The sequence below is a fragment of the Manacus candei genome, unplaced genomic scaffold (assembly GCF_025592945.1).
Source record: "Manacus candei isolate 608988 ecotype Guabito, Panama unplaced genomic scaffold, ASM2559294v1 h1tg000083l, whole genome shotgun sequence".
In the NCBI taxonomy this organism is placed as follows: domain Eukaryota; kingdom Metazoa; phylum Chordata; class Aves; order Passeriformes; family Pipridae; genus Manacus; species Manacus candei.
Window position 1 is genome coordinate 1,783,803 of NW_026138131.1, and position 26,108 is coordinate 1,809,910.

General features: G+C 41.0%; 1 protein-coding gene across 3 annotated transcripts in view; it reads right to left on the reverse strand.

Moving 5' to 3' along the window:
* Positions 1-26,108, reverse strand: part of SRPX (sushi repeat containing protein X-linked) — a 49,592-nt gene that overhangs the window by 3,735 nt on the left and 19,749 nt on the right. Inside the window, exons 1-9 of one of the 3 annotated variants that reach the window (XM_051811689.1) lie at positions 23,110-23,179; positions 16,837-16,896; positions 10,711-10,902; positions 9,923-10,099; positions 4,959-5,085; positions 3,424-3,545; positions 2,559-2,738; positions 1,978-2,111; positions 543-664 (exon numbers count right to left, since the gene is read on the reverse strand). In XM_051811689.1, coding sequence (XP_051667649.1) covers positions 543-664; positions 1,978-2,111; positions 2,559-2,738; positions 3,424-3,545; positions 4,959-5,085; positions 9,923-10,099; positions 10,711-10,902; positions 16,837-16,896; positions 23,110-23,179 — 1,184 coding nt within the window. Of the gene's footprint in view, positions 1-542; positions 665-1,977; positions 2,112-2,558; positions 2,739-3,423; positions 3,546-4,958; positions 5,086-9,922; positions 10,100-10,710; positions 10,903-16,836; positions 16,897-23,109; positions 23,180-26,108 lie in introns of those variants that run through there. The other 2 variants (XM_051811688.1, XM_051811690.1) reach the window with 2 other exon arrangements.

A 26,108-nucleotide genomic window follows, 5' to 3' on the forward strand; every position in this document is an offset into this window, starting at 1 on the left:
TGAAATACTGCCCATATCATTCCTACATGTGAGACTTCAAAGAGCCACCACTGCTTCCCCTTCGGGCCTGGCCACAACCACCAGTGTCCGTAGGATTACTGCTGGTGCAGAGAGGATGGGCTGTTGCTGCCATTTGGGGCTGCCCTGGCAGCTGCTCCATGGCAAAGGGACTGTGGCCTGTCCTGTTTGCATCAGACCAACTCCAGCTCAAATACAGATATGCCTGGAGTGTTTTCGGTGGCAGCACCCAAAAATATAGACCTATCATGACTACGGGGATATTAAAATTATAATAAATTAAATTAAATAAATATTAAATTTGTTATTATATTTTTATTTGCCTGTGAATTTGCAGTAGCCATCACACAGAGAGTAGAGAGCAAACTAATCCTAAAGGACTCTCATCAACATCTACCTTATAGTGTCTAGTTATGTACATTAAAATAGAATATGTATATTTAGAGAGTAAGATGCAGCGAATCAAAAGCAAAGCATTTTGTATGATAAGGTGCAAACACAACAGTAGTGAGAGATTCCTTTACCTGAGTTGCAGGGCAAGAGATGGAGGCAGCAGCTTTACACCTATTCTTCCTATTTGAGCTGGGAACACACCAACCAGTTCAACCACGGTAACGTGTCGGAGGTCTAACCCACACTGTGCTGGCTGGAAGGGTTAAAAGAAGAAATAGGTGTGTTAGTTACCAGGCAGAGAACAGGAGGATGTCTGGAGTGTGAAGCAAGTGTTCATAGAGTCCCATCTTCTTATGTTAGTGAGATGTTTTAAACTGAATCGAGAGCATAATTTGAAAACTCTCTAATTTTCATGGCAAAGAACTAGAGCCTCAAGACTGCAGGCAATGTAAATGACAGATTCTTAGCTGCTCTAAAAAAAACAACACACAGGGACCACCTAGAGATATATAAACTTCTCTCTGTAGTGAAAAGATGCCAGGGTATTAAGCCCTGTAATCTAATTTGTCAGTCGAAGCAAGGTATGTGAAATAGAAGTTGACTGCAGAAAGTATTCTTTCATGCCAACTTATTAGCCCACTGTCAAGCACGGAAAAATGTACTATAGCCATTAAATTTAGTATCTTAAACTATTTCAGTTTGATAAATATACTGAATTTTCTTGCAAGTTTATCTAATGGGAAAAAAAGCGTTTTTTTCTTAAATACAACTGTAACTTAAGCCAGCAGTTAAAAACATAATCCCGTTCATATCCCAGTGACTATTTATACTAAATTTTGCTACAGTTGTGAGAAGAAAAAAACAAGATAAAAACACTTGTTGCTGTGAAAGAATAGAGGACTGGTTCCTTTCCTTTGTTTCCCTGAGAACACAGATACATTTTGGAGATATATCTCTAAGTTTAGCAAGAAGCTAGCAAGAGCATCACAACTACAACACCTAAGAAAGACAATTACAATAAGTTTTAATTTTTTTTAACAAAATACTCCAGTGTTATCTCCAGCACTGGACGATTTCTGTGCTGAGTCTCTAGTCCTTTGTTTGCTGGTGCACTTGTTATTTCTGAAGCTACTCACATTTCCTCACATGGTAGTTACAAATTCTGTAAGCCTGATTTACATGAACTGCATCCACTGAAGTGCTGGAGGGTTGGGGTTTTTTCAACTTTTTTAGCAGTTGAGTGAGGGAATTATTATTGAGTGCAAATTAATATTAAATTAATTTGTGGATGATGGGAGGGGCAGAATTGCCTGGGATTCAGTGACTGGTCAGTCAGAAGCAGCACAGTCCAGACTGAAGCTGAGTTAGAGACTGGGGAGATATTTCAACTCAAACTCCTGTGAAAAGGATTAATCCCAAACCACAACTGTTTCAGCCAGATCTTCCACTGGCTGGAATATAATAGCTGAAGTTTGTGGATTTATATCCAACAGTGGAGCTTGTCCTCTTGTGTCTTTCCTTAAAGAAAAAAAAATAGTTGCCCACCCCCCCTTAAATGTGTTTTACCTGCAGCATTCCCAGTTGCATCCTGTAGAAGAAGTTGGCTGCAGTAGGAGTTGAAATAATTAGCAGTCTCCGCTTCTCATAAAATTGATCCAGAAGCGCAGCTGCAGTCCTCACATTCACATTAATATTCATGGCTAGAATTAAAATGAAGACAAAAGTTATAGAGCATACTGGAAAGAGATCTATTTCTACAAGCATGGTTAGACAGCAGAAACACAAGAACAAGGAACAATAATAGAGAAGATATGGGTGAAATGCTGGCCTCATCAAAGCCAATGATTTTATTGTAAATTGTTCTGGCTGATGGATTGGCTTCAGAATGTGACATTTTGTAGAGAGCTTTGAGCTAAATCAAACTATCAGTTGTGAGGTACCGTTATCACCGTAGGAAAGAGCAGTCAAAAGCGGTAAAGCCTTCAGCTCTAAGTGCAAATTGGCAGAGGAGACAAAGATATATTAAGTTTCCTACCTCTGGGATGCTGCAGCTGTATTCCACCCCACACCCACTTCCCAAATTCTCACTGCCCTGAGAACCATTGCTCTGTCAGTCCTTCTGGTAAAGTGGTGAAATACTCACTTACGTGCACAGGTTGGCTCCACTCCTGACCACCCCAAATTGTACTGGCACACTCTAGCTGGGCTTCCTTGCAGCTCGTAGCCACCAATGCAGGAGAACTCACATGTAGCACCATAGTTATTTCCATCACCTGAACACTTGATGTAGCCATTATCTGGGGCATTTAATTTCACACAGCGCCTGACTTCAAGCAAGAGAAAACAAACAAACCAACAAAAAGACAAGGCATGAATCACCATCTGCTACAAGGGCACCACAGGCCAGTGAAATACCAGTACTGAGGACATTTTTCTGTTTGCTTTCTGTATTATGTATGTACTTAGAAACCCCAGCCAACCAAAACAAATCCCACCCTGATCTTTTATGTAAACTGAAGTGAAACAGATGTACAGGTGTATGCATGTGATTGTGGTATCACAGTGACAAAAGGTCACGGAGCATGAAGAGCTGAAGCAAAAACCTACGGGGTTCAATTTCTGTAGATTCAAATCCGGATTTGAAGATCTGGACTTGTGAAAGGGCAGCCCTGCTTGACAGATGTGACACACAATTGAAAAAACTCCTTTACATCTTTCTTTCAGCAGCTCACAAGCTGGGTATCAGCAAGAAGCTTGCAGGAAGGAAGGGGTATGGAGCAGGACTCAGGAGTGATTAATGAAGCTCTTCCTTCATGTACAGGATTGCTGCACCCTGCTGTAGACTGGCCCCCAGGGTCTTGAGCAAGACTGTGTTCTCCCTTTCAGCATCAACACAGAGTTTATATATGCATACATATGCAGATAAATACGGAAACAAGGACATTTTCAAATTGCCTGCTAAACCAGATGCAAATTAGTGACTGTATTTAAAGGGTAAAACAACATTCTTACCTCTGACTTTAACAAGAAATTTGCAAGTGCCTTTGTTTTCAGCTCTGTCATACACAGTATACTGGATTTTGTGGTCGCCTTCTGGAAAATGTGACCCTGGTGGCAGGCCTTTCAAAATAACACTAAAACAGGAGATAATGCAGGACAGACATTCGTAAGTTCAGCAGTATCTTCCTACAGACAATACTCTTAGGCACATGGTGTGATTACTGGGGATAGTCAGAAGGCTGTGGTGATCCACAGCAGCATTTTTGCCTGGAATTTGCCCCTATCCTGCAAATGAGACAGGAGAATTCAGATACATTAAACACATCCTCAGTATTGGGGCACTGAGGTAAAGTAGTGTTCCATGTAATTGAAAAGCTTATGTACTCATGGAGCTGCAGGACCTTGGGCATTTAAGGAAAGCACTACATACTCTAAAAAACATCACAGTTTAGCAAGACTTTATAAAAATAGAGATGTGGTTTAAGGAAAAGCTTCCACAGAATCAAGAGTTTGCCTCTTTTGAGCTGACAACAGTTACTTATATGACAAATCTACATGGGACATTTCTCATTGTTTTTTCCCATCGGGCAAAAAGACTTTGGAATTTCTTTATTCTGTCATTTCCAAAATTTTTGTTTTATCAAGTGTAATTTTTTAATGCTGTTAATTGTCATAGAATTATTGCATCAGACCTTTACAGCAATATTGGTTTTAACTGTACAATGAATTTTTCTTTCTAATATTATTAATTTATAGTAATAAAGGGGCAATACCATTGTGTCTTTCAACACCTTTTTCTATTCTTACGAAGTGTGAATATCTTTACGCTTACAACTTTGAGCTTTTAAGCTTAATCAGCCCACTATTACACTGCTGAAAGATGTAACATGCTTATCGAAAAAAGTAAATTTTCTATACTCCTACCATTACAATAATCTCAACAGATTGACACAAATCCTGCATGATAAAAATGGGAAAATCAGAGGCAGTAGTACCATAACAGGTACACCTTGCTCTTCTGGGAAATGTGACTGCGAAACCATGAAAATTGATAAAGAAATTTTGAAGTCTTAAGTCTAAAGTTACTAAAGTTTCAAACAAGGAATGTTATTTTAAAGGTAACTGCAGAACCCTGGGACATCAGTAGCCAGCACTAGTTCAGGAAGAAGGCTAAAGATGATTTTTTTGTGCCACAATTTACCTTGGTTTTTTTTAAGGCAGTCAAACTTGCCTCTGCTGCTACCTCCAGTGCACTACTCTCTCTTCATTGTGTACAAAAGGTAACTTGCTGTAAGAAAACTTGTTGACTATGAGATCTGCAAAGGAGCTCCAGAAAATTTCACAGGTCAAAACGCTGTTGTATATTACATCAGCTCTAAAATAATCACAACAATCTGCTATTTACTTCCTGAACAATTCACCTCCAAGTTGTCAAAATAAGCATCTTGGATGAATTACAGGGAAAGAGTACCCAGCCACCGTCATCAGCTGAATTTCTAATCAAGGAATAAGAAAGAAAACACAAACATCTACAGATTTTCACCTACTCTGTCAGAATCCCATCAGCAGTGTCCCGTCCCTCTGGGGTGTCCCAGAACACTCTGGCTGTCAACTTGTTGGGCTCCGCGGTTTTCTCCTTCACGCTTGGGCACTGGATTCTCGGAGGTTCGGTGTCTGTTGAAATAAATGTCACAGAAGTGGGCACTGGTGCACCTGTTGGAGCTATGCATTTTCTTCACAGCTCTTTCCCAGTGTAACCCAGGACCTGGCCTAGACTTCGCCAGGCCTCCTCAACACTGGGGATGTCCCAGCCAAGGCATGTGAAGCCAGTACTTCTCACCTTTTTGTAGGAAGAGTAAGAGCTGACAAAGATCAGTCCTTTACAATGCAAAAAACATTAAAACAAGTTATTGCAAATTTCTTTACATAGCCATAGTATGTAGTATGCATAGTGCCATCTAATACATAGTTTCTTTACATCAGTTAAAAGATAATGTCAACAAATGGACGCCTTTGAACTTCAAGGAGGGATGTCAAAGATTGTATCCAAGAAGTTTCTGTTCTCTTTATCTGCATTCTTCTCTTTGTTTGTCTGTGAGGTAGACATTGTGATTAAGAGCATTTTTAAAGCACACTTAACGTCCATTTCTCTCTGCATGATAACTTTTCATGTTACTCTCAACATAATGGTTATTTTTACTGCAGTAATGGCAAAACAAGAAACAACAGAAGACTGGCACAACTGTAATTTTGCAGAAAATTAATGCTGTGTTTGATTTTTTCCTAATAACTCTTATAATAATGCCTTACAGGTAATACAAAAAAAAATGTAGGTACATTTTGAAAGACTGTTTATCTGTTTAACACTGTGACTACTATTCAGAAGCAAAGGAACAGTGGTAATGACAGAAGACCCTGATGGAGGATAAAGGTGATGCACAGCTGCTTGTCTTCAGCTACATTCACTGCCAGTCCTGACGCTTTTGTCTCCATTCCTCATGTTTCTTATTCACTCCCTTACTTTTAAAGCACCCTCCAATTATGTGTGAAAACTTGTTGACACTGCAGCCTGTGAGAGCTCTGCCCTCCTCTACGAAGCTACATTGCTGAATTAGGGTAAGAAATAACCCAACCTCACCAAGGCTGCTTCTGGTTCTGACTAGTTCACTGCGGTGACCACTCACCACTGTGGACAGTATAAATCAAATAAATGTGATGCTGGAATAAAAGCTAGAGCAGCATTTAAGGACCCAGTGCTTTAAACTCTTAATTAATCAGAAAGCTCGTTAAGCTATTTAGTGCAGAGAAGACTGGTTGGTATGAACTAGCTTGGACTTCCATACCATAAAGGCAAACAATGCAGTTACTGGGGGAACCAACTCACCAAGAACCCAGGGGCCAGGCAGCTTTTTTAGCTGGACTTAAACATTTCTGGGGAGGATATTTGTTTTGGTCATTTCAGCTGCCTGTTAGCATTCAACAGGCACTAAATAAACCCAGACAGAATAACTCTCCTTGGAAACAGGTCAAGAGAAAGCAGCTGTCCACCAAAGAGGCTTTCTAACTGCAGTCTCTACTGGGATGTGTAAAACACCAAACAGTGCTCACTGCTCTTTTTTCTCATTCCCTTGTACGAAGTTATGGCAAATTTACAGCAGGTTAAGCACTTTGGGCACAGCCTGGCTGAAGGAAGACAGGTCTAAAAAAACCCCAGCCCGTCTGAACGCAGAGAAGGTGACCAGAGACCATCCAGGCAATGCACAAATGACAAAACTGAAACACAACTATGCCAAGAAAATCTTCAGTAAAATGTCTGATGTGAACAAGGTGCCCACCTGCAGGTCAGAAAACTAAACTGGTTCCAAAACAAACCCCAACAGAGGAACCCTCAAGGTTGCTGACTGCTGGAGAGGTTTTATCAGAGGGAAAAATTGTCCTGTAAGCACTGGAGTGTCAGACCCTCATTTAATAAGTATTCCTAGGCAGACTTGGAACCAGGACACACTGCAAAGGTCTCTGACTTGGTAGAGCAAGTTTTAGCTTTTACTGCAATGTCAGTGCTGAAAAAGCAATGAAAAGCCAAGCAGATTTATTTAAGCTGTTTAGCAGGGCTATGTATTAAATGTCAGACTCTCGCCTGCAAGGTTTAAATCATGAACATGGAGATTGAGTTTTCATTAAAAATGTGGCACTGTTCAGCCACATTCTGTCATTTTTCTTGACTATCTGGCAGCAGCAACTGGTACTCTGGCTCCATGTGGGGAAGTGGCATTGCAGACATGGCATCAAGAGTTCAGCAGTGGAACACTCTATTTTAAATCAGCCTTTTGAACTTTGTGGAGAAAAATGCAAAGTTTTCAAACAGGTTTTAGGTTTTGGTTGTGGGTTTTTTTCTTTGGTTGGTTTGGGGTTTTTTTTGTTTGGTTTGGTTTGGATGTCGTTTTTTTTTTTTAAACATACTCCAGGAATTGGCCATATTAACAATTTCAACAAAATTTAAAGAGCTTGTTAACAGTCTTTCTCACAGTTTGCTAAAGGTTTACATTTATTTGCTTGTGAATCTGGGATGACAAGAGGAAAGAAACAGAGGGATGGTTCTGAATGCCCACTGCTTGCTTACTCAATGGCCTGTATGGGATGGGTAAACTGTCTGCTGTTCTATGAATATGCTGTTATTGCTGATGACATAAAAAAATGGCTGGAAGTTAGTTCAAAGCATTAGTCTATATCAAAAGCATAAAGAGATGAAATCATAAAAATGAGAATGAAAAACATTGTCCTGCTCTCCCCACCCGCCCGCACAAGGGATTGATTTGTATTTCAAAACATCCATTATCAAGGCCTGTGTGATCACTGACTCAGAGTGTAAATCTTGTTTCAGATGGAAGCTGTTAGTAACTACCTATCAATACAGCCTTAGGATATGAGAAGAGGATGACTTAGCATGGTGACAAACATTTACCACAACCTCTGTTATAGAATGAGCAGGAAAAGGAAACTCTTCCAGAAGAAAAGACATTGACATTTTTAAATTTTCTAGAAGAAAATATGTATTTCGATATATGTTACAGTGCACTAGGGTTATGGTGGAAGTATTATTCAAGTTGGCATTTTCAGCTAACTGATAAGCAAAAGCAGCTGTACATTGATCTTTTTTAATCAAAGTCATTTCAGCAACATGAAGGAAGGACAGTAGACAGTCACTCTGCTTTGTTAGGCCTGAATACTCACTATCTGTAAGGACTTCTGTGGCTGCTAAAACTTACCTAATTTTCAGTAATTCAAAAAATATATCTTTTTCACCCTTTTAATGAATACCTATTCTATCAATGAAAGGCCTTATGTCTTTCCTACATGGATCTTCACTACTCCACTGTGAAGTCCACATAATTTTGTGCAAAAATGCTAAGCAGAACAGTAAAAAAGTTAGAGGAAAGTCCCTTATTTCCCAGAGCATTTCAAGTGCAGGTCTGAAGTAATTTTTTACATATCCAATGCCAAAAACTGTGGAATTATGTTTAGTCACATGAAATTTTGTATACTACCTATCAGGAGGTCAAAAGATAACCTTATTAAACAATCTGCTAACTGTATACCTCACTATGTGCATATAGGAACTGAGTGCACACAAGGTTTGAAGGGGCTTTCTCCACCCTATGTGGCACTACCAGAAATTAAATCATAATATTACTTTTACTGGGTTACTTGGGACTTGCAATCACACCCTTTGCAATAGGTACCCTGCATTTTTGGAATAAAAAAGAAGTGTTAGTGTTGACATAGCCTCTTTTTCTTTTGTTTAAAACGTACTTGCTTACTTTACTTTGCAAGACATCATCCTTTTGTGACAAACACCCCATTGCCGCAAACAGATGATGTTCTGAAATTGCCAGGAAATACAGAAGATAATATTTTATAATTTCCAAACTTAAAAGGGTTTGTTTTGCTTCCTCTGCCCACACTACTGAGAAGGACAAAGCTTGTTTTTGTAAATGAAAACAAGAGATGCCACAAACAGTCTAGACCTAAGCATCTCATTTCTACATTTGTACAACACCAAATAACAGGAAACCTGAACAAAATTTTATGAACATCAGGCTACAATGGAGAGACTCCAAAACCATTTGCTAACCTAAACTGAGCCACAGGCATTCTGAGGAAAACCAAGTTATCTTACACAGAAAACACTGAGCACAAACAGTCTACCACCCACAAGCTGAAATTACTGGTAGCCAATTCAGACGGACAAAAAATACTTCCCTTTGTGGGTGGCTGCTGAAGCTTTTATCAGAGGCTTCCCAGAAAAAGGGCAGCCAGCAGCTGAGACTCCATTATCTGCTGAAATTTCATTAGTAGTCAGGAAAGTTAAATTTCAATATTTGTTTATCTCTCTTTTGGTTTATGTATATAGAAACACTTATTCCTGCTGAGGTTCCCAGGAGACCACTGACTACATAATGAAAATTGCTGGCATAAGTAATGTGAACTAGGCTGAAATTTAAATTAGCTGCAACCATGCTGGTAACTACAATCGATTTATATTCCTTGGATATACTTGGAGACCATGATCCCAAGGAAGAAAAACAACAGGTCAGACAATGGATTTAGTTTCAAACCCATTTTATCATTAAGCTGCAGAAAGTGTGACAGAACTCCAGCACAGAGAACATTCCAGAAAAGCAGCACAGTAATTACAGGCTACCAAGGAGTCACCCAGGAGATGAGCAAAGCATTGAAAAGTGCTGACCATTTACATCAGCCTCATCTTTATTAAAATGGTAATACTTGGAGCTTGTGTGTAAGAAGGATACTCACTTTGGACAAAGTACTGAGTGACAGAACTTTGCATCTGTTGGAAAACTGTTCTCTGCTTCCTTAAGAGGGACAGTTGCTTTTTTTCTCCCCATCAGCTGGATAAAAAGGCATTTTGGAGTTTACTTGCAAGAGCTGGGCACTAGCAGGTACCTGAAGATGTGGACTTCCCAGGATGAAGCCCCTGTATCCTACTTACCAACGCAGGATGCTGGCCGGCCACTCCACGCTTTGTTGTCCATGCACGTCACTATCCGGTCTCCTTTCAGCTGGTATCCTGGAGAGCAGTAATACTCACACCTTGAGCCAAAGTAGGCACCATCCAAACACTTGAAACCCCCATTGGTCGGCATGGACAGGGTGGGGCAGCGCTTTTCTGGAAAAGGAAACAACGACTTCGGAAACCTGTTATTCCCCCCCTTTAGAGTAACGGGAATGCGGGGTATTACACAGAAATAAAGATGCAGCTGGCAAATGACAAGTGGGAGAAGTTCTTGTCCACTGGAGGTTTTTCCAAACTGTTCTTATTAGAAGCATTTGAAATTTAGCTCTGCATAAGCATTAGCGGCCTAATACAACATTTATATGAGAAAAGGGATGACAAGTACCTATTCCTCTCTTCTCAGAAAATGTTTTAATGCAAGACCCCATTTAGACACTGGTACAACTTGTGTCAACTTAGAAAGTCCAAGATGGGCAGTATTTTAAAGCAGCTTTATGGTTCTGCCATGAAACTACTTCCACAAATCAAAATCCCACACTCATAAAACATTCCCTGTCTGCCATGGGCACTTGTACCACTCAGATACTCATCATGCCATGCAGCTCTGTAAGATCCTCGGCCACAAACTAATATACCCATCCAATTATATTATCAACCTTTAAAAATCAGTAACAATCCAAAGATCAGTTTCAAAGACAAATGAAAATGTACTGTCTGCTGAACCTGCAGCACAAGTCACACACGCAGATTTCGTAGCCACTTACGTTTGCACAGCACTTTCCCAGACCAGCGTTTGCTTGACTGACAAATTAGCTGGTGAGGGCCATGCAGTTCGTAGCCTTTTTGACAGCGAATATCACATCTTGTGCCCAACACATTCTTGTAATATTCCCCTTGAGGTGTCCTGCAGTTTGCATAACCGTGTTTCACTTTAATGGGCGAGCACCACGGGGTTTCTGGCACAGAGAAGTAAAAAATCCACACATAACAATTAGAAAAATGTAAAAATTCAGAAACAAACATAAAATCGCTTTGTTTATTCATGGTCACAGAGAAGAAATGGGAAAAAATATCTTAATTTAAAAGCCACGAATCCTCAAAGTGGAGAACGTTGCAGGGAGGTGCAATAAGTTTTACGCATCCAAATGTCAGCCCTCCAAAGGCTGGCAGCTCTTTTTTAATGAAAAACATTAAAGATTGTAGTCATTAGATTGGAAGGGGATGAGAGGATAAGTGGGGTTTTACCATGCTTTTTGTCCATGGAATAAGTGTGCCACCATGTGGGCAGTTTGATGACAGCTGGAGTGTTTTTCCTTCCTGTTTTGAAGTAGACACGTCTAACTGCTCTTTGATAAGGAAAGTTTGCATTAGGAACACCTTTGGTCTAGCTGTAGTTGTCAGCTTTCTACACCTAGCTCTCTTAGTGCTCATCCAAAAAAAGATCTTCCACTGCCATAACAATTTGTGCAGCAAGGACAGTGCCTTGGCAGAACTCTGTGATGGTTCAAGCTCTACCACAGTTAGAACGGATGTCACTTACATAAATCATATTGCCAATGACAAGCTCATGTGTACACATCCTCCATGTGCCAGAACAACTGTTCAGTGCTTAAGAACAGCTCCAATTTTGCAAAGCTAGCACTCAGGACTAAGCCTGAACTAAAACATGTGAAGTGTGCAAGAGCAGCTGCTCCCCTGCTGTTCTCAACAGCTCTGTGGTGCCACAAAGAAACATTCAAATACTCTTCACAAATTAAATAGCCTTCTAAATCTGAAGGCAAGTATCCAATCCAACAGACAAGTGAAGAGCTTTCCAGAAAAATCTGACTTTATCCCTCTCTTTTTAGTAGTAATTTATAGCTTCCAAGGGCAACATGCATTTGGCTACACGTATGCACAAAAGCATATATATATATGAAGCATGTATTTGACAGCACAAACCCCTGCAGTATGTCAAATCCTTTAGAGGATGTCAATGTTCATTCATAAGCATACTCTCTATTTAGCACATATTCGGAAATGGGAACACAAGCTGCATAAAATTAAATTAAGTTCTAAATGTTCTCAAAAGTCTGAACATCACGTGCCCTGCTCTTGACCTCCAAAGATGGGTGGTGACTTTTGCCTAATATCATGGAAATGTAGTCTGAAGCATGAGTACCACTTTCTAGTTGCTCCTGGATGCAAGACAGTGATATGGATGGGTCTGTCAAGTCAGAGGAAAGCTGGAATTTGGCTGTGACTTCACAGCTAATGTTCCTACCAAACTAATGAGGAAAAGGGAAACACATGTACATAAAACTGCATCTTTATTAACTGGTCAGGGCTACACTTTAAAATATTCAGGATAAGGGTACCATCTTCTTTTGAGGATTTAACATCACACTCTGATGCTGATTGGTGAAGTATCAAGCAGAGATTTTCCCTTCCCAGCCAAAGTTTCACATCCTTTGTTTAGCTTTGACAACAGGGTGCACCAAGAAAATGGGCAGCTTCTCAGTAGGAATTTCCTACACAAGGAGTGACTAAGCCTGTCCCTTTCTCAGTTCCATGATTTGAAAAGGACATACTGGGAGAGAAGGAGGGAGGGATGGAGGGTGGGATTGCAAGGCAAAAAGAGAAAGACGACAGGTCCTGAAATCCTGTGTGACAATGTGTGACATGCAGGAGGGACACAAAAAAAAATCTGAATTTTGCAAGAAAGATGGAAAAAAGCCCCCAAACAAACAAAACACAAAGACTTTTAGCCTTCATACTCACAAAGTCACAAGAGACATTTAAAAATAATTTCTAGATCATCTTTGGCAGATATTCACTTCTAGCTCTTGAGTCCTGTAGTTGTTATGTACATTTTCCTACACTATTTGGATCAGGTCCACACATAAATAAACAAAAATCAATACAGTCTGTTTTATTTCTGATACATGGGATATTTATATTCAGAGCACAATGTCTCTAGGACATATTTACACTTCCACAATGGAAACTACATTTTACATCTGTACTTTGCTGTGTTGGTCCCAAGTAAACACAAACAGCATCTACAGATACTAATTATCAAGTTTTGTGCTACACCAAGGGCACATTCCTCTAGACTAGTCTGTTTCTGAAGCAGTTGTATTTTACTGTGACATGCTTACTTTTGTCTTTCACCGATACACCTGAAAACCCTTCACAAAGATGTATAAGTGACATTATTCCCAGTGTCACCAAATACACAGTAGCTGAGGCACAGGACACAAGCAGGCCAGTCTAGCAGCACCCAGCAGTGTAAGGGTAGAGTGCAGTTCAGCTTTCTGGTTCAGCCACATAATTCACCTCCTGGAGAAATCCTCCTACTCCTGAGGTAACAACAGCGTTACTATAATCTCCCCTTCAGTGGTCTCATGCCCACAATTTCCAGGTTTTCTGTCTCACTTGTTCTTCTAATGCTCAGACACCCTAAACTTCCATTTATTTACAAGCCAAATCATGTAGGATCTCCTTTACTAAGGAGGAGACCTCAGTTTTTCTGCAGAAGGGTTTAAATCTGAAGGTACTGAGACAACAATGACTGAAGGGGCAGAACTGGGGGAACTCATTTGGGCCGAGCTTTTGCCCCAACCAGTTAGGTAATCCTTCTGCAAATCAGTTCAAGATATTTATGCCTCAGGTTTTCCTCATGTATAAACTCCAAATGCACATCCAAATGCTGATTTCCCTTGTAAAGGGTGTTAAGACAAATATGCTATGCAACATGATCAACAGGCTAATAATAATAATAAAAAAGGCAAAGCAGCTCTTTCAGGTATTGCAAATTACCTGAGTTTTTCTGTAAATTTTTGTGGTTTTACAAACACACTTGCCCTGAGTAAACAGCTGCACATAAATTTTAAGAAGAAAAAATGGCCAACAGCTAACAAATGCAGTTTAATGCACAAACACAATACTGAAAAAAAAATGCCTTTCCTGTAGTGCCACTGCAGCTACAGTGGTCTACAGAGAGAAACAAAGCAAGGCTCTTAGGGAGGGGTAAAATACATCTTAAACTGGACTAAATGATACTGTCAGAAAGAAAAACAATAGCAGACACGCTTTTGGATGCAAATAACTTGCAGAACTTAGGAGGAACATCTGTGTGATCTAAAACATAATACTCTAGAACTGATTGTGATTAGAAGGAATTGGGTGAGGCAGGGTTTACAAGAGCCAAATATCTGGGTTTAGACCAACTGATACTGCTGGGAAAAAACCCTAGCTAACTTAAAAAGCACATCAAACGATACAACAAAGTTTGAGATCAAAGTTTGTTGATTTTTAGTGAAGGCACATACTGGTTTTTCAAAGGCTAAGCAGCTACACAGAGTACTTGTAGAATATTAGGTCTGTGTGGAGCCCTGAAAAGTCACAAAGCTGTTCTCTGCCTCAAGGTAAGCTCAGCCATGTTCCTGAAGGCTTTGGGAATTAGAAAAGTTACAGGTTTCCCAGGATCTCTTCTGAAACTTCACCATCTATACCAGGCTCTGTTCACTTAACTGAAATTTGAATTTTTAGGACCTATGTACTGTTTCTTTGTTTAATAAAAAGTTTGCGCCTTAGCACAAACTAGAAAGAACTAGAAATTTCCTCAGTGACACAATAGCCTGAATTATCACTTGGTAGTAAAACATTTCAGTAGGTTGATGTTGTGTTTGAAAACACTGAAAAACAGGCAGCATGCAGAAAAGGTTGAAGTCTCAGTACTGCCTTTACAGCTGGGGCTACTGTTTGATCAGTACAGTATTTGAGAAAACCCATTAAGAATGAGGATCACCAGAGCAGTGGCACTTCAGCTGTGATGAACACAGGAAATGCTGTACACAGGAAGCCCTTTCCCATGAAATGTGATCACATCCAGCCATGCCAAGTGGCAGGAAGGAAAGCATTTTTGGGGCATCGTTTCCCCCAACTCCTTGGTCCTGTCTAAACACCAGCCTCAGCTGAGCACTTCCTTCACAAGCAGCGTGCAAAGTGACCAGCTGTGCCGTTGCTTGCTGGTACACCAGCCAACAGAGCTGAAGGTTCACCAGGGAGGAAGGGGAAAACTCTTTAAAAATGCTGTGGGCACAGAAAATCTTGGCAACGTTTCTCTGGAAAGCTGAGAAAGTGGACAAACATCCAGAGGAAGACAAAAGGGTTTAGTAGGAGGTCGATTTTCACCCCTCCCAGTAAACTGCAATGTTTTGTTTGTAGATGTCAAAGAGGATGAATTTGTGTCCTTGCTTGCAATGTTTAGTGAGTACATGTGCAAAGAAGAAAACCAATGCCGCTTATGTATGTTAACATCAGTTAAGAAAACCCATTTAGTTATTTGTTACTGGGAAGTTTTATTTGCTGAGCAATGGGTCACACCCAAAATACTGGACTGGACATCTGAGGAGAAGCTCTGAACATTGCCACACAGCCCATTTTTCTTGCTTTGTCTTTCTCCACCCCTTTCCCTCAAAGCCAACATAAAGAAGTATGCTAATGAAGACTGAGCCTTTTCTACTCCAATGCTTTACACTCTTAGATTCACATTGTCTGTTCCTCAACATTTGGCAGTAGTGCTTCCAAACTTGGGGCAGTTTTTAATATCTGTGTGAATGAGTCATTATGTTTCACTTACCCTGGTGACATTTTGGCTGACATGAGTATAATTCATTTTGGATCACCATATAAAAGGAAATTATAAAGAAACCACATTTTAACTACTTGCCTGCCCTGGCATGAACTGGCATTGATTTATCTTCATGGTCTCTGGAATTCTTTTTCTATGTGTCTGAAGAGGACCTCATGTTAAAAGGCAAAGAAAAATGAGTTTGCCTAAATAAAGCTTTAGAGAATTATTTGTGCATGTGTTAGAAAGCAAAATGTTATACTGAAGTATTTTACTGGAAGGAACAAGAGACATTTATGAAAACAGCAATGTAGACATAACAGCAGTGCTTTCCCCTTTGTTGTTCATAAATGTCTGAATTACTTTATCACTTACCTCTTACACGGTCCATTGATTCTTTGCAGAGAATCAGTAACGTACAACAAGACACTAATGGCCACTATTTTCAAGTAATCAAAATTATTACAACTCTAACATGTCCACAGATCAACTTAACAAAAAAAAAATCGGAGTTACCATTTGTAACCATGACACCATTTAAAGTGACAAATTAAATGCCAAATTTCTTTACTGTCTGGGCTCCTGAGGGATTTTGGCAGAGGAGAAAGGTATTGAGACAGAAGCAGACTTTTTAAGAAAATGGACATAGCAAGTGGAAGATTTACTGGCAGTGGCAAAAAAAGGTCTTAGTTTTGTTGAATAGCAAAGTCTTCCAGAACAGGGAAGAAAACCTGAATTTGCTTTCTAAACATGCCAGTCCCTTCACTCATCCAGCTACTAATTTATTTTTTTGAATGTACACATTCATTTTTTAAACACACTTCACTTGGCATTTCAGGTAGCAGGTTAACCTGAAAGGCAAACAATTTTACGGAAAAAAAAAAAAAGTAATGAAAATCAAGTTCTCTTGCACATACTTCTATACATCACCATCAGTAAGCTCAGGTTTTGAGTCAGCTTATCATTGATGGTTTTGTTGGGATGTATGAAGAAGAAAGAGAAGCTCTTCCTGATTTTCATGATTTAACAACCCAATCTTCCCGGAGCAAAGGCAGGGCAGAATTTACTTACTCAGGTGCATAAGAGAGATGTGATCAGTACTTGGTCTAATTTCCATTGTTAAAAACAGTAGAAATTAAATCCGGATATACAAATCCATGAGAAAAACCATGGAGCTAGATCACCAAGATTTTCTGATCCAGGAAAAGAAAAAGAACGAAGCTTTCTCTCAGCAACCAGCTGATCCTCTTTAGCACATAAGCAAAACATTCACCTTTATATCTATTGCGTGCATACACATCCTCGTCATCTTCAAGGGGTGAGTATCCCGATCCTACAACACAAAACAAGAGAAAAAAAACTGCAGCAAGAAAGGAAATATAAATAAAGAATAAAAGAAAGATTTGAGAAAAGACATGCAAGATTAGAATGCAATAATCTATGCAATGTCATCAGCGTGGGCTTCTCTGAAGCTCAGAATCATAGCAGACCCAGTTTATAGTGAACCTGGAAGGGGCAAATTGATTTGATGATCAGGTGAAATAGTACATTTCTCTCAGTGCTCTTAGAGCAATGCTGTGCAATGTTAAGTTGCACATGTCAAGTCACAGCTCTTTTATCATGGAAAGCCCAGTTGCATGTAGCTGATCTATGGAGCAGAGAGAACAGAGGTACAGGTGAGGGGGCACATCAAAGGTTTCACTATAAAGTGGTTCTTTAGTGTCAGTGGCTGTTAACAGCCATCAGGCCAAACAGCAGAAGTAAAATGTGCATAACTCAAGTACAACTCTCTTTAACAACCTGTATGATCCTCACACCAAGAACAAAAGTCAGAGGTATATTACCTGCAAACACAGGTTACATTCAGATCAAAAACGCAGTTTGGTTTCAAAAATTTTTATGGAGTTGTTCAAATAAAGAGACAGTAAAATTTTATACTTTTAAAAACCTGTGCAATGGTTAAAAACTTAAAATAGAGGTAGAAACTCCTTTCTAAAAACCAGAAATCATTTGGAGCACACTACTATTCAATTAATTCACCAATAAACTGCTAGCAGTAGCAAGTAACCAATCAACTGGGTAGCAGTTGGCAAGAAAGCCTTCAAAATATCCCTAAGCAGCATTTATTTAAAATCAGTGGCTTCAGAGCATGAAGTCTAGTCTAAATACTATGAAAGTCCTTTCTACAAAGAAGGGTTCATGCAAATTCCCCCTTTGAAAAATCTTTCTAAAAACCTTGCATGCAACAGGCAGGTACTCAGGGTCTCAGCACTACACTACAGGACCTTCTCATACATAGTATCTCAAATTACAGCTATGGGGGTATTTCACTGCCATTTGCTGACATATGAGACCATGGTCTGTACAAGCTGCTACCTAAAGTTAGACAAAATTAAATAATTTATGTGCCTCAATAAGCTACTAATTTCATGCACAAATGACACATCCGCCACTAGACTCTATTTCTTATTAAAAAAAAAAAAAGAAATAAAATAAACTGCACAGAAAACAGTGAAACTTTATTTCTTTCTCTACTGGACTCAAGCAAACCCAGCTCATGTATCTGTAGCTGCTTCACAGGAGCAGCTTTAGTGTAAAGGGTTGGTCTAAAGAAGGGCCGTGCCCTCCACAGCACCAGCTGCAGCACTGCTCACAAGGGTTCTGACCACCTGAAGATGAGACTCTGCATCTCCCAGGACCCTTCTCATCATGTTACTTGCATGTTGGGTGCTGGCACCCAGGACACACCAGCCTGCAGCACTGGGCAGCTCCTTCAGGGAACTGCAGGGAGGCGGCAGAACCGTGCGCTCCACATCAGACCAGATTCTTGCACCAAAACTACAGTTATGTGAACATGAAAAATCTGGAAAATTGTGGTCACATGTACTGTAAAAGTAACAAACCCCCACAATTCACCTTGAGCCTGATTCAAAGCTTGCTGTTATCACTGGGAATCCTTACATCAGTTTTCAGAAAGCTTTGAGCTGGGACCTGATCAAGTGAACTTCTCAACAGCTTCTCCTCTGAAATCAAGTGGTTTACATATAACAAAGGTTTCCTATCACTTGGAAGCCATTTCTCTGGACTTTTTATATTTATTGTTGTGGTTGAATTTCTGATGCCTAAACACTGAAATCTGAGAAACTTCTGAACATAAAACCAAAATTTATTGCGCTCGAAGCCTGACTGTATTGCATAAAGAACAAGCTGTGATCCCCGAGGGCTTCATGAAGACCTTGATGTGTAAATGAACACCTCTCTTAAATATCATTTTCTCTGTCAAAAACTGGGATACTCTTAGCTAATTACTCACTTTGAGGGTTATAAAACTGTTACCTCAGTGTTATCACTCTTAATTGTCCAAAATTTAGTGTGCAATGACTTTAGCATTTAAAATTAGTAAATCTTAGAATTATATGAGTTCTTGCATATTTACCTTTCCTCAGACAAGAAATAATGATCCTTAGACAAGAAGTAATAACGGCTCTTGAACGTCTTCTAACAAAACCTGGCCTTAAAGAGTTATTCACTGAATAATTTCTGCCCTGAAACGAGGTTTTGTTGATGGAGCTTGACATCTCTGATTTCCAGCTCATTTTCTAGCTCAGAACGAGAAGCAAGTTGTGTCTCTTTCTTAACAAGCAATGATTTATTAAAAACCACAACAGACTTGGCTTGGGGACACAAGAAAGGTCGTCATTGCCCTGCTCTGAGGCAGCCTCGCTCCCACAGGGAGCCCACCAGCCGACACAGAGCAGAACCTGAACAAACTGGGAGCACTAAGGACAGTTTGGGCATCACCCACCAGCCTTGGACCATGCCATGAAGAACCAGTCTAACCCCAAGGGCTGTCCCTGAAGAGCTGGGATGGTTCTGGTAGGACATATCTACACCACAACCACATCACTGCCCTGGGCACAGCAGCACCACCTCGCCCGGCGGTGCCAGATTCTCTCCTGTCTCCACACGACCTTCTTCACTCTGGCACTGGACACACACCGGACCTGGCACTCTGTCCCCTACCTCTCTCCAAATTCACCCACCCACACCAGGCTGTACACCTGAGTTACACAGCAGCTCTCCAACAAAGCCATCCCGTGTCAGCAGACAGCTGCTCTCCTGGCAGCCACCAGGCCTGACCTGCCACCTCATTCCCCACTAGTGCCACCCCACCAGTGACCCTGAGCAAATCACCATTTCATCTCCATTTTCTCAGCCATAAATCAAAGTGTTTCTGCTTCACGTACGCTCAAAATTGGCTACTGAGCCATGTAAGGACAAAGCATTGTTCTGCATTGGAAGTGCTAAAATTACCACAGGTCAGAAACTGGGTATTTGAGGAAGAATGACAAGAACGAGCTGCTTTGCAGATGTCCCACATCATGGCCCAGGGTATAGCAGCTTCCTGTAAAAAAACAGCTGTAGACTTCGTTCTGGTAGATGGCAAGAAAAATGCATGAAGTAACACTTCATTTAATCTACAACTTAGATTGTCCTGTTTATGTTAGGGGAAAAAAGAATTCTTCATTCACAAAATATCACCACATTTTTATAACTGTATAAATGGGACGCACAGCAAATATTTTTATAACTGTATAAATGGGATGTGTAGGAAATATTTCTCTTTATGTACATTGTATTAGGGTGCAGTTTCTTAAAGAAACTGTAAGAATTTTAGTGGAAAACACATAGCAGACATCTGTCACTGTGAGCTCAGTAGTCTGTGCTGAATAAACCCATCATAGAACTGCCAGAGAAAGCAGGAGGAGCTATGACAGTAAGCCAGTAAGCCTGACAAAATAAAAGTCCTTGTACAAGAGAAATTCATTATTAAGATGACACATTTACTTTTATTGTTCAAACTGGCAAGCTAAAGGGGACACTCAAATACACAAAAGTCACTCATTTGTGCAAAACCAAAATCAGACCATTTCCAAATCAGTTTTGCCTGCGTTTTGTGGTTGTCAAATCCATCCCAAATGTCTTGACACTAGACTTCAAGCCCATTCTCATTCAGCAAAACACTTAAGTATCTCCTGAAGTGATCTTAGTAGCCTCAAAGAGACCACTTGTTCAATGCTAAACCCACCCAAAATTGACTACAGATGTTTACATCCAACATCAAACATCTGATGAAGTACTCCTCTGCTTTAGCACCACAGCCTACACCCAGTGGAGGCTGCTGTTCTCAGCTTCTCCCCACAGCTCCAACTCCACACTTACAGCCCAGCACTTGCTCTCCTGGCCAGGGGCCTTGGTCAGCTGAAAAGAAAGGGGAGGAAGCAGAGCTGCATTCTTTAATGAGCACAGATTACAATGACATGTCCACATTTGCACACAACACGTGTGTTGAGCAAAACAGGTGTTGAGCAAGATACTTTCTGTATTTCTAGGATACCATCCTCCCCTTTGCCTGATTGTTACTAAGTCTGCAAAAGCTTTGATAGGAGAGTACTTCCATTGCTACATAAAAGTCACAGTTTGTCTGTGTTTGCCAAGCCAGAGAAGACAAAAGATAGATGAAGTTTTAACAAGACTTCTGCTGTCCCTCAGTTCTGCTCAAAACCTGACCTCCTTAACTACGTTATTACTTTGTGCACTGTGGATCCCTGAGCAGATAAAAAGGCACTATTCCAGACAAGATCCAAAACTTTGTCAAACTTGTCTGGCATGCCAATTCAGGCCGTAGCAAACAAAATCTCTCTAGTAGGTAGGTAACCTCCACAGTAAAACCTTTCAGCAATTACATGGACTTTAACTGGAAAACAAGCTTTCCATTCTACCTTTTCACCTCAGAGATCCCCAGAATGGAAGAACTATTAATAATTGCTTACCCACCTTGATTCTACAACAAAAAAACCTGCGTGTTCTCTAAACTGAAATCAGGAATTTTCTCACTGGATCATTTAGTTCTGGCAAGCAGCAGCAACACAAGTTTTAAAATAATAACAGAAATGCACAAAAGAAAAATCAATACCAGTAGAAGACTTAAAGGTTTCTTTTAAAAAAGGTTAAAAGGAAAAACAAAGCACTATAAAGTGAGAAACATAACGTTTAAGTCTGCAACCACAAGTAAACATTCACAGAGTTATTCACTGTAAAACCTTGACCCGGGTTGCTGGGATTACCTACACAGACAACAGACAGTAACAGTGTAGTTCATTAAACCAATTGGAAACTTCTTAGTTCGCTGCCCTGAGACAGAACAAGTTCAGGAACTTAAGTACAAGAGGCTACAGCACTTATCCTGCAATAAGGGGTTTTTCTTTGAACATAAGTGCTGTGCTCTCTAGTTTAGAACCAGATAGACTGAAGAGTTTCATATCTACTGTACTTATAGCCCTGCAGAATCCATTAAAAAAGTTCACATTTTTAGGAGAAATTATTGTCAATTTATACCATTGAATTTCTTCAACCTTCTTTTTCTTTCTCATGCTTTTTGCTCAGGGTTTATAAGGATTACATGAAATTGAGGTAGATACCATAAAAATTTGCAGCAAAAGTCAGTGTTCTAGTTTATGATCTGCTGAAACTTGGAAGTCTCAAATATAGCATTAATTTGGTCAACAGTGGCTGAATATGAGCCAGTATGTGCCCAGGTGGCCAAGAAGGCAAATGACATCCTGGTTCATATCAGTCATAGTGTGGCCAAAAGGACGAGGGCAATGACTGTCCAGTTTTGAGCCCCTCATAACAAGAAAGACATTGAGACGCTGGGGCATGTCCAGAGAAGGGCAACGAAGCTGGTGAAGGGTCTGGAGCACAAGTCTTATGAGGAGTGACTGAGGGAGCTGGGGGTTTTTAACCTGGAGAGATGGAGGCTGAGGGGAGACCTCATTGCTCTCCACTACCTGAAAGGAGGTTGTAGTGAGGGGTGGGTCAGTCTCTTCTTCCAGGTAAAAACCAATAGGATGAGAGAAAATAGCCTCAGGTCATGGCAGGGAATGTTTAAAATAGACATTAGGGGAAAGGGTTGTCAAAAGCATTGGAACAGGCTGCCCAAGAAAGAGGTTGAGTCACCATCCCTGGAGGTATTGAAAAGATGCCTACATGTGGCACATAGAGACATCACTTAGTGGAGCATTACAAGAGATATTTTAGAAAATCATTTTACAACAACCTTTCTTTTGTGTATAAGGCCATATCTTCAGCTTCTGTAAACTGTCCTTAACCCAAAGAGCACTTCAGAGTGTGAAATAAAGCATGTCAGGAAACAGGACTGGTAACTCATTGCTTTGTCTACCTTAGCGTATTTTTTTTATGTTACTAACATAATGGGTCATTTGGCTTTTAATATTCCTAATAAGAACCATGAAGGGAGATTCTGAGAAAGTATGAGTTTATGCAGCTGCAAAACTCTGGCACAGGAAAAGGAGGTGAGCATTGACTCCGGGGGAAAGCGGTGCCTCTGGGATGATATTTCTGTATCAGAACTTCATGCCGCTCCCCCCCCAGCCCAGCGGGAAGAGACGGCTCCGCTCCCCGCGCCCCCGGGGGTCTCCTGGCCCCGCTGCCCCGTCCCCTCCCCTTCCCTGCCCTTCCCTACCCTGGTACTCCAGGCTGGGCGGGGTGCCCAGGGCGAGCAGCGCGGCGAGGCGCAGCCAGCAGCTCCCCATGCTCCGAACGGCGGCTCTTCCCGGCCCAGGGCTGCGCGGCAAAGGGGCAGGAGGAGGAGGTGTGGGACGGAGACATTCTCCGAGAGCTCCCGGGCGCCGCCGGAGACTCCTCCTCCTCCTTAATCCCCCCGCCCCGGTTCTCCGAGACCGGCAGTGAGCAGGATCCCGCGGGGCTCCGGCATCTCCTGTGCCACGCCTTGCCCCCCGAGGGGCTCCTCCGGCTCACTCCCCTCCGATGTGGCCTCCAGGAGTCCCCCAGTGGTGTTCTGGCCCGGGGGCAGGTGTGGGGTCTCCTCCCGGTGCCCTGAGCCCGGACCTGCTGTGCCGGCCCGACCTCAACGAGGGTACCGAGCTGACCGGGACAGCGAGTCTGTCACAGAGACCTTTCCACGCAATCATAGCATCAATTTAGGTTGGAAAAGATTTCTGAGGTCGAGTCTAACCTGTGACTGAACACTACCTTGTCAACCAGACCATGGCACGGAGTGACACGTACAGTCTTTTCTTAAACACCTCCAGGGACGGTGACACCACCACTTCCCTGAGCAGCCCGTTCCAACGTCTAATCACCCTTTACGTGAACAAATTCTTCCTAATGTCCAACCTAACCTAAAGCAAACTCTTCTGCCAGCTCCCTCATCACCCTAGGATAGATCCCCATCCAGTCCCACAGACTTGTGAGTACCTAAGTGGCACAGCAGGTTACTAATTACCTCCTCCTGGATTTCAGGGAGTCTATTCTGGTCTTTGTCCCTGCCTACCAGCACAGGAGGCCAGCTGTCCTGAGGATAACTCATCTCACTGTTGGAGACTGGGGCAGGGAAGGTGCTAAGTACCTCGTCTTTGTTGACTATTCCCTGCTGTGTCCAATAAAGAATGGAAGTTTCTCTTGGCCCTCCTTTCGTGCTTAATTTATTTTTAAAAGCACTCTTTATTATCTTTTAAGAAGTGGCCAGATTAAGTTCTAACTGAGGTTCACCTCTCTGATTTTCTTTCTCCAACTTTTTGAACATTTCTAGGAAATAGAAAACATTTAAAAAATCCCTAAAAATACAGAGATAATTTCCAATTTCATCTACATGGCAAATTTCATGGAATAACAAAGAAGAAAAAAAAGTGAAAAACAAACAAACAACCTGAAAACACCCCAAAGTTGTAATGTGCACACAGAAATGACATGAATTAAATGAACCTAGATGGCATCTTCTGTGGTCTGCAGGCACTGGCTACTCTTAATATGGGTAGGAAAGAAAAAGCTCATTCAACATTTGACCTATCCTTTAAAACAGAGGAGAGTGTTTGGGAATTCCACCCATATTCAAGCAGCTGATCAGTTTGAGCATGTGTAAGAAGAGGATGACCAGTTTCCACCAGTCTGTAACATCTGGATTTAGTTCCTCCAATGTTTTGTCTCAGAGTTTTACATTCCACAGTACCTGAAGCCATATCAAATATGTGAATTTAAAACCTTAGGTCTGCTGCAGCAGACTGCAGAGCTTCTTACAGCATGGCAGGGCTAGGGTCATTCAGGGGTCTGGAAGATGTACATGAGGAGGTAAAAAAGGCACAAAATGGTCACGATCTTCACCTTATAGGTCTTTACTTTGTGTGTAAAAACACTTGCACTCATTTTATGATGGTACTGAAAATGGAAAGCTGGGTTTTTCATCTCATTCTTTACTGGCTGAGCATTACACCCCGGAGTTCTGCAAAGCTCATGTTTAAAAACCACATGCTTTGGTGAGATACCAGTATTTGTTTAAAAACTGCCTGCACAGTCAGATTTTTTGTTGCATCTGGTCTGCAAGGCTTAAAAGCAATTAAATATATATATATATATTGTTACCGAAATCACAGAATCAAAGTACGGTGTGGGTTGGAAGAAACCTTAAAGCACAGAAATGCAATCATTTTGTATTCAGGGAGGGTTGTGCTGAACCAAGAGGAGGAAGATATCGAGTCCATCATGATATGTTCCTGAATGCAAATGCTGCTCATTCATCCCAACCAAGTTAATAATCCTATGTGCAGTGTAGTAGATGATTCACTTCCAGAGGTGTTTAGGAATTTCCCTGTCTGTATTTATGGAAATACGCAGGTGTATAGCACAGATTTGAGCTTCCATCCATACCCACAAGCTCCACACCACTGTTGTGCTTCTATTCCTTGCAGGTGTAAGGTCTTAAAGGAACAGAAAGTAATCTCCCAAGGAGATCCCCTCAGGGCTATGCACAGATTAATTCACTGTCTCAGTATTGATTAAGATGCAAATGCCATGTTTTAAAGCACAGGTTTTAACTTGCTTCAAGAGAGATACCTTATACAAGATTCCATCAAAGAACAGTTCTTTCAAAGTCTTAATCAAAGCACAACTGAAATGCAGAACAGAAAGCTTCAGAGTTATCAAGTTCAAAAGAGGTCAGAGATACCTGAAGTTTGCATGCCAGCAGTAGCTTATGCTCTGTGAAATAAAACCATCCAGTTACACAGAAATCATGAATCCTATTAGGAAAATGCAGGCACAGGTTATTTTCCCAAAAGATAATCTCCTCCCTTGCAACCTGTGATCCAATGTCACCATGAAGAAACACTGCAGCTGACACCAAGCCATGACGGTGTTTCCAAATAGATTAATTACCTGTTGAGAAAACTATTTCTTTACATAGAAGGCAGCTAACAAGATAAAACTCGTTTCACATGCTGGTAAATACTGTGCAACAGGAAAAAAAAAAAAAGGCACTACTCCTGGCATAAGACATCTCCTTCATTTCAATGAAGTCACACATCCAGAAGCAGGTAGCCAAGTCCATACAGTTTACTCTTACAAAAATCAGTGGTGGGATGGGAACTGCATTGAAACAGAAGTTAGTGTTAGTCCAGAAAAGCCCTGTAAAGTACAATTGAACCCTGTTTCCTTTTATTTGTAGAT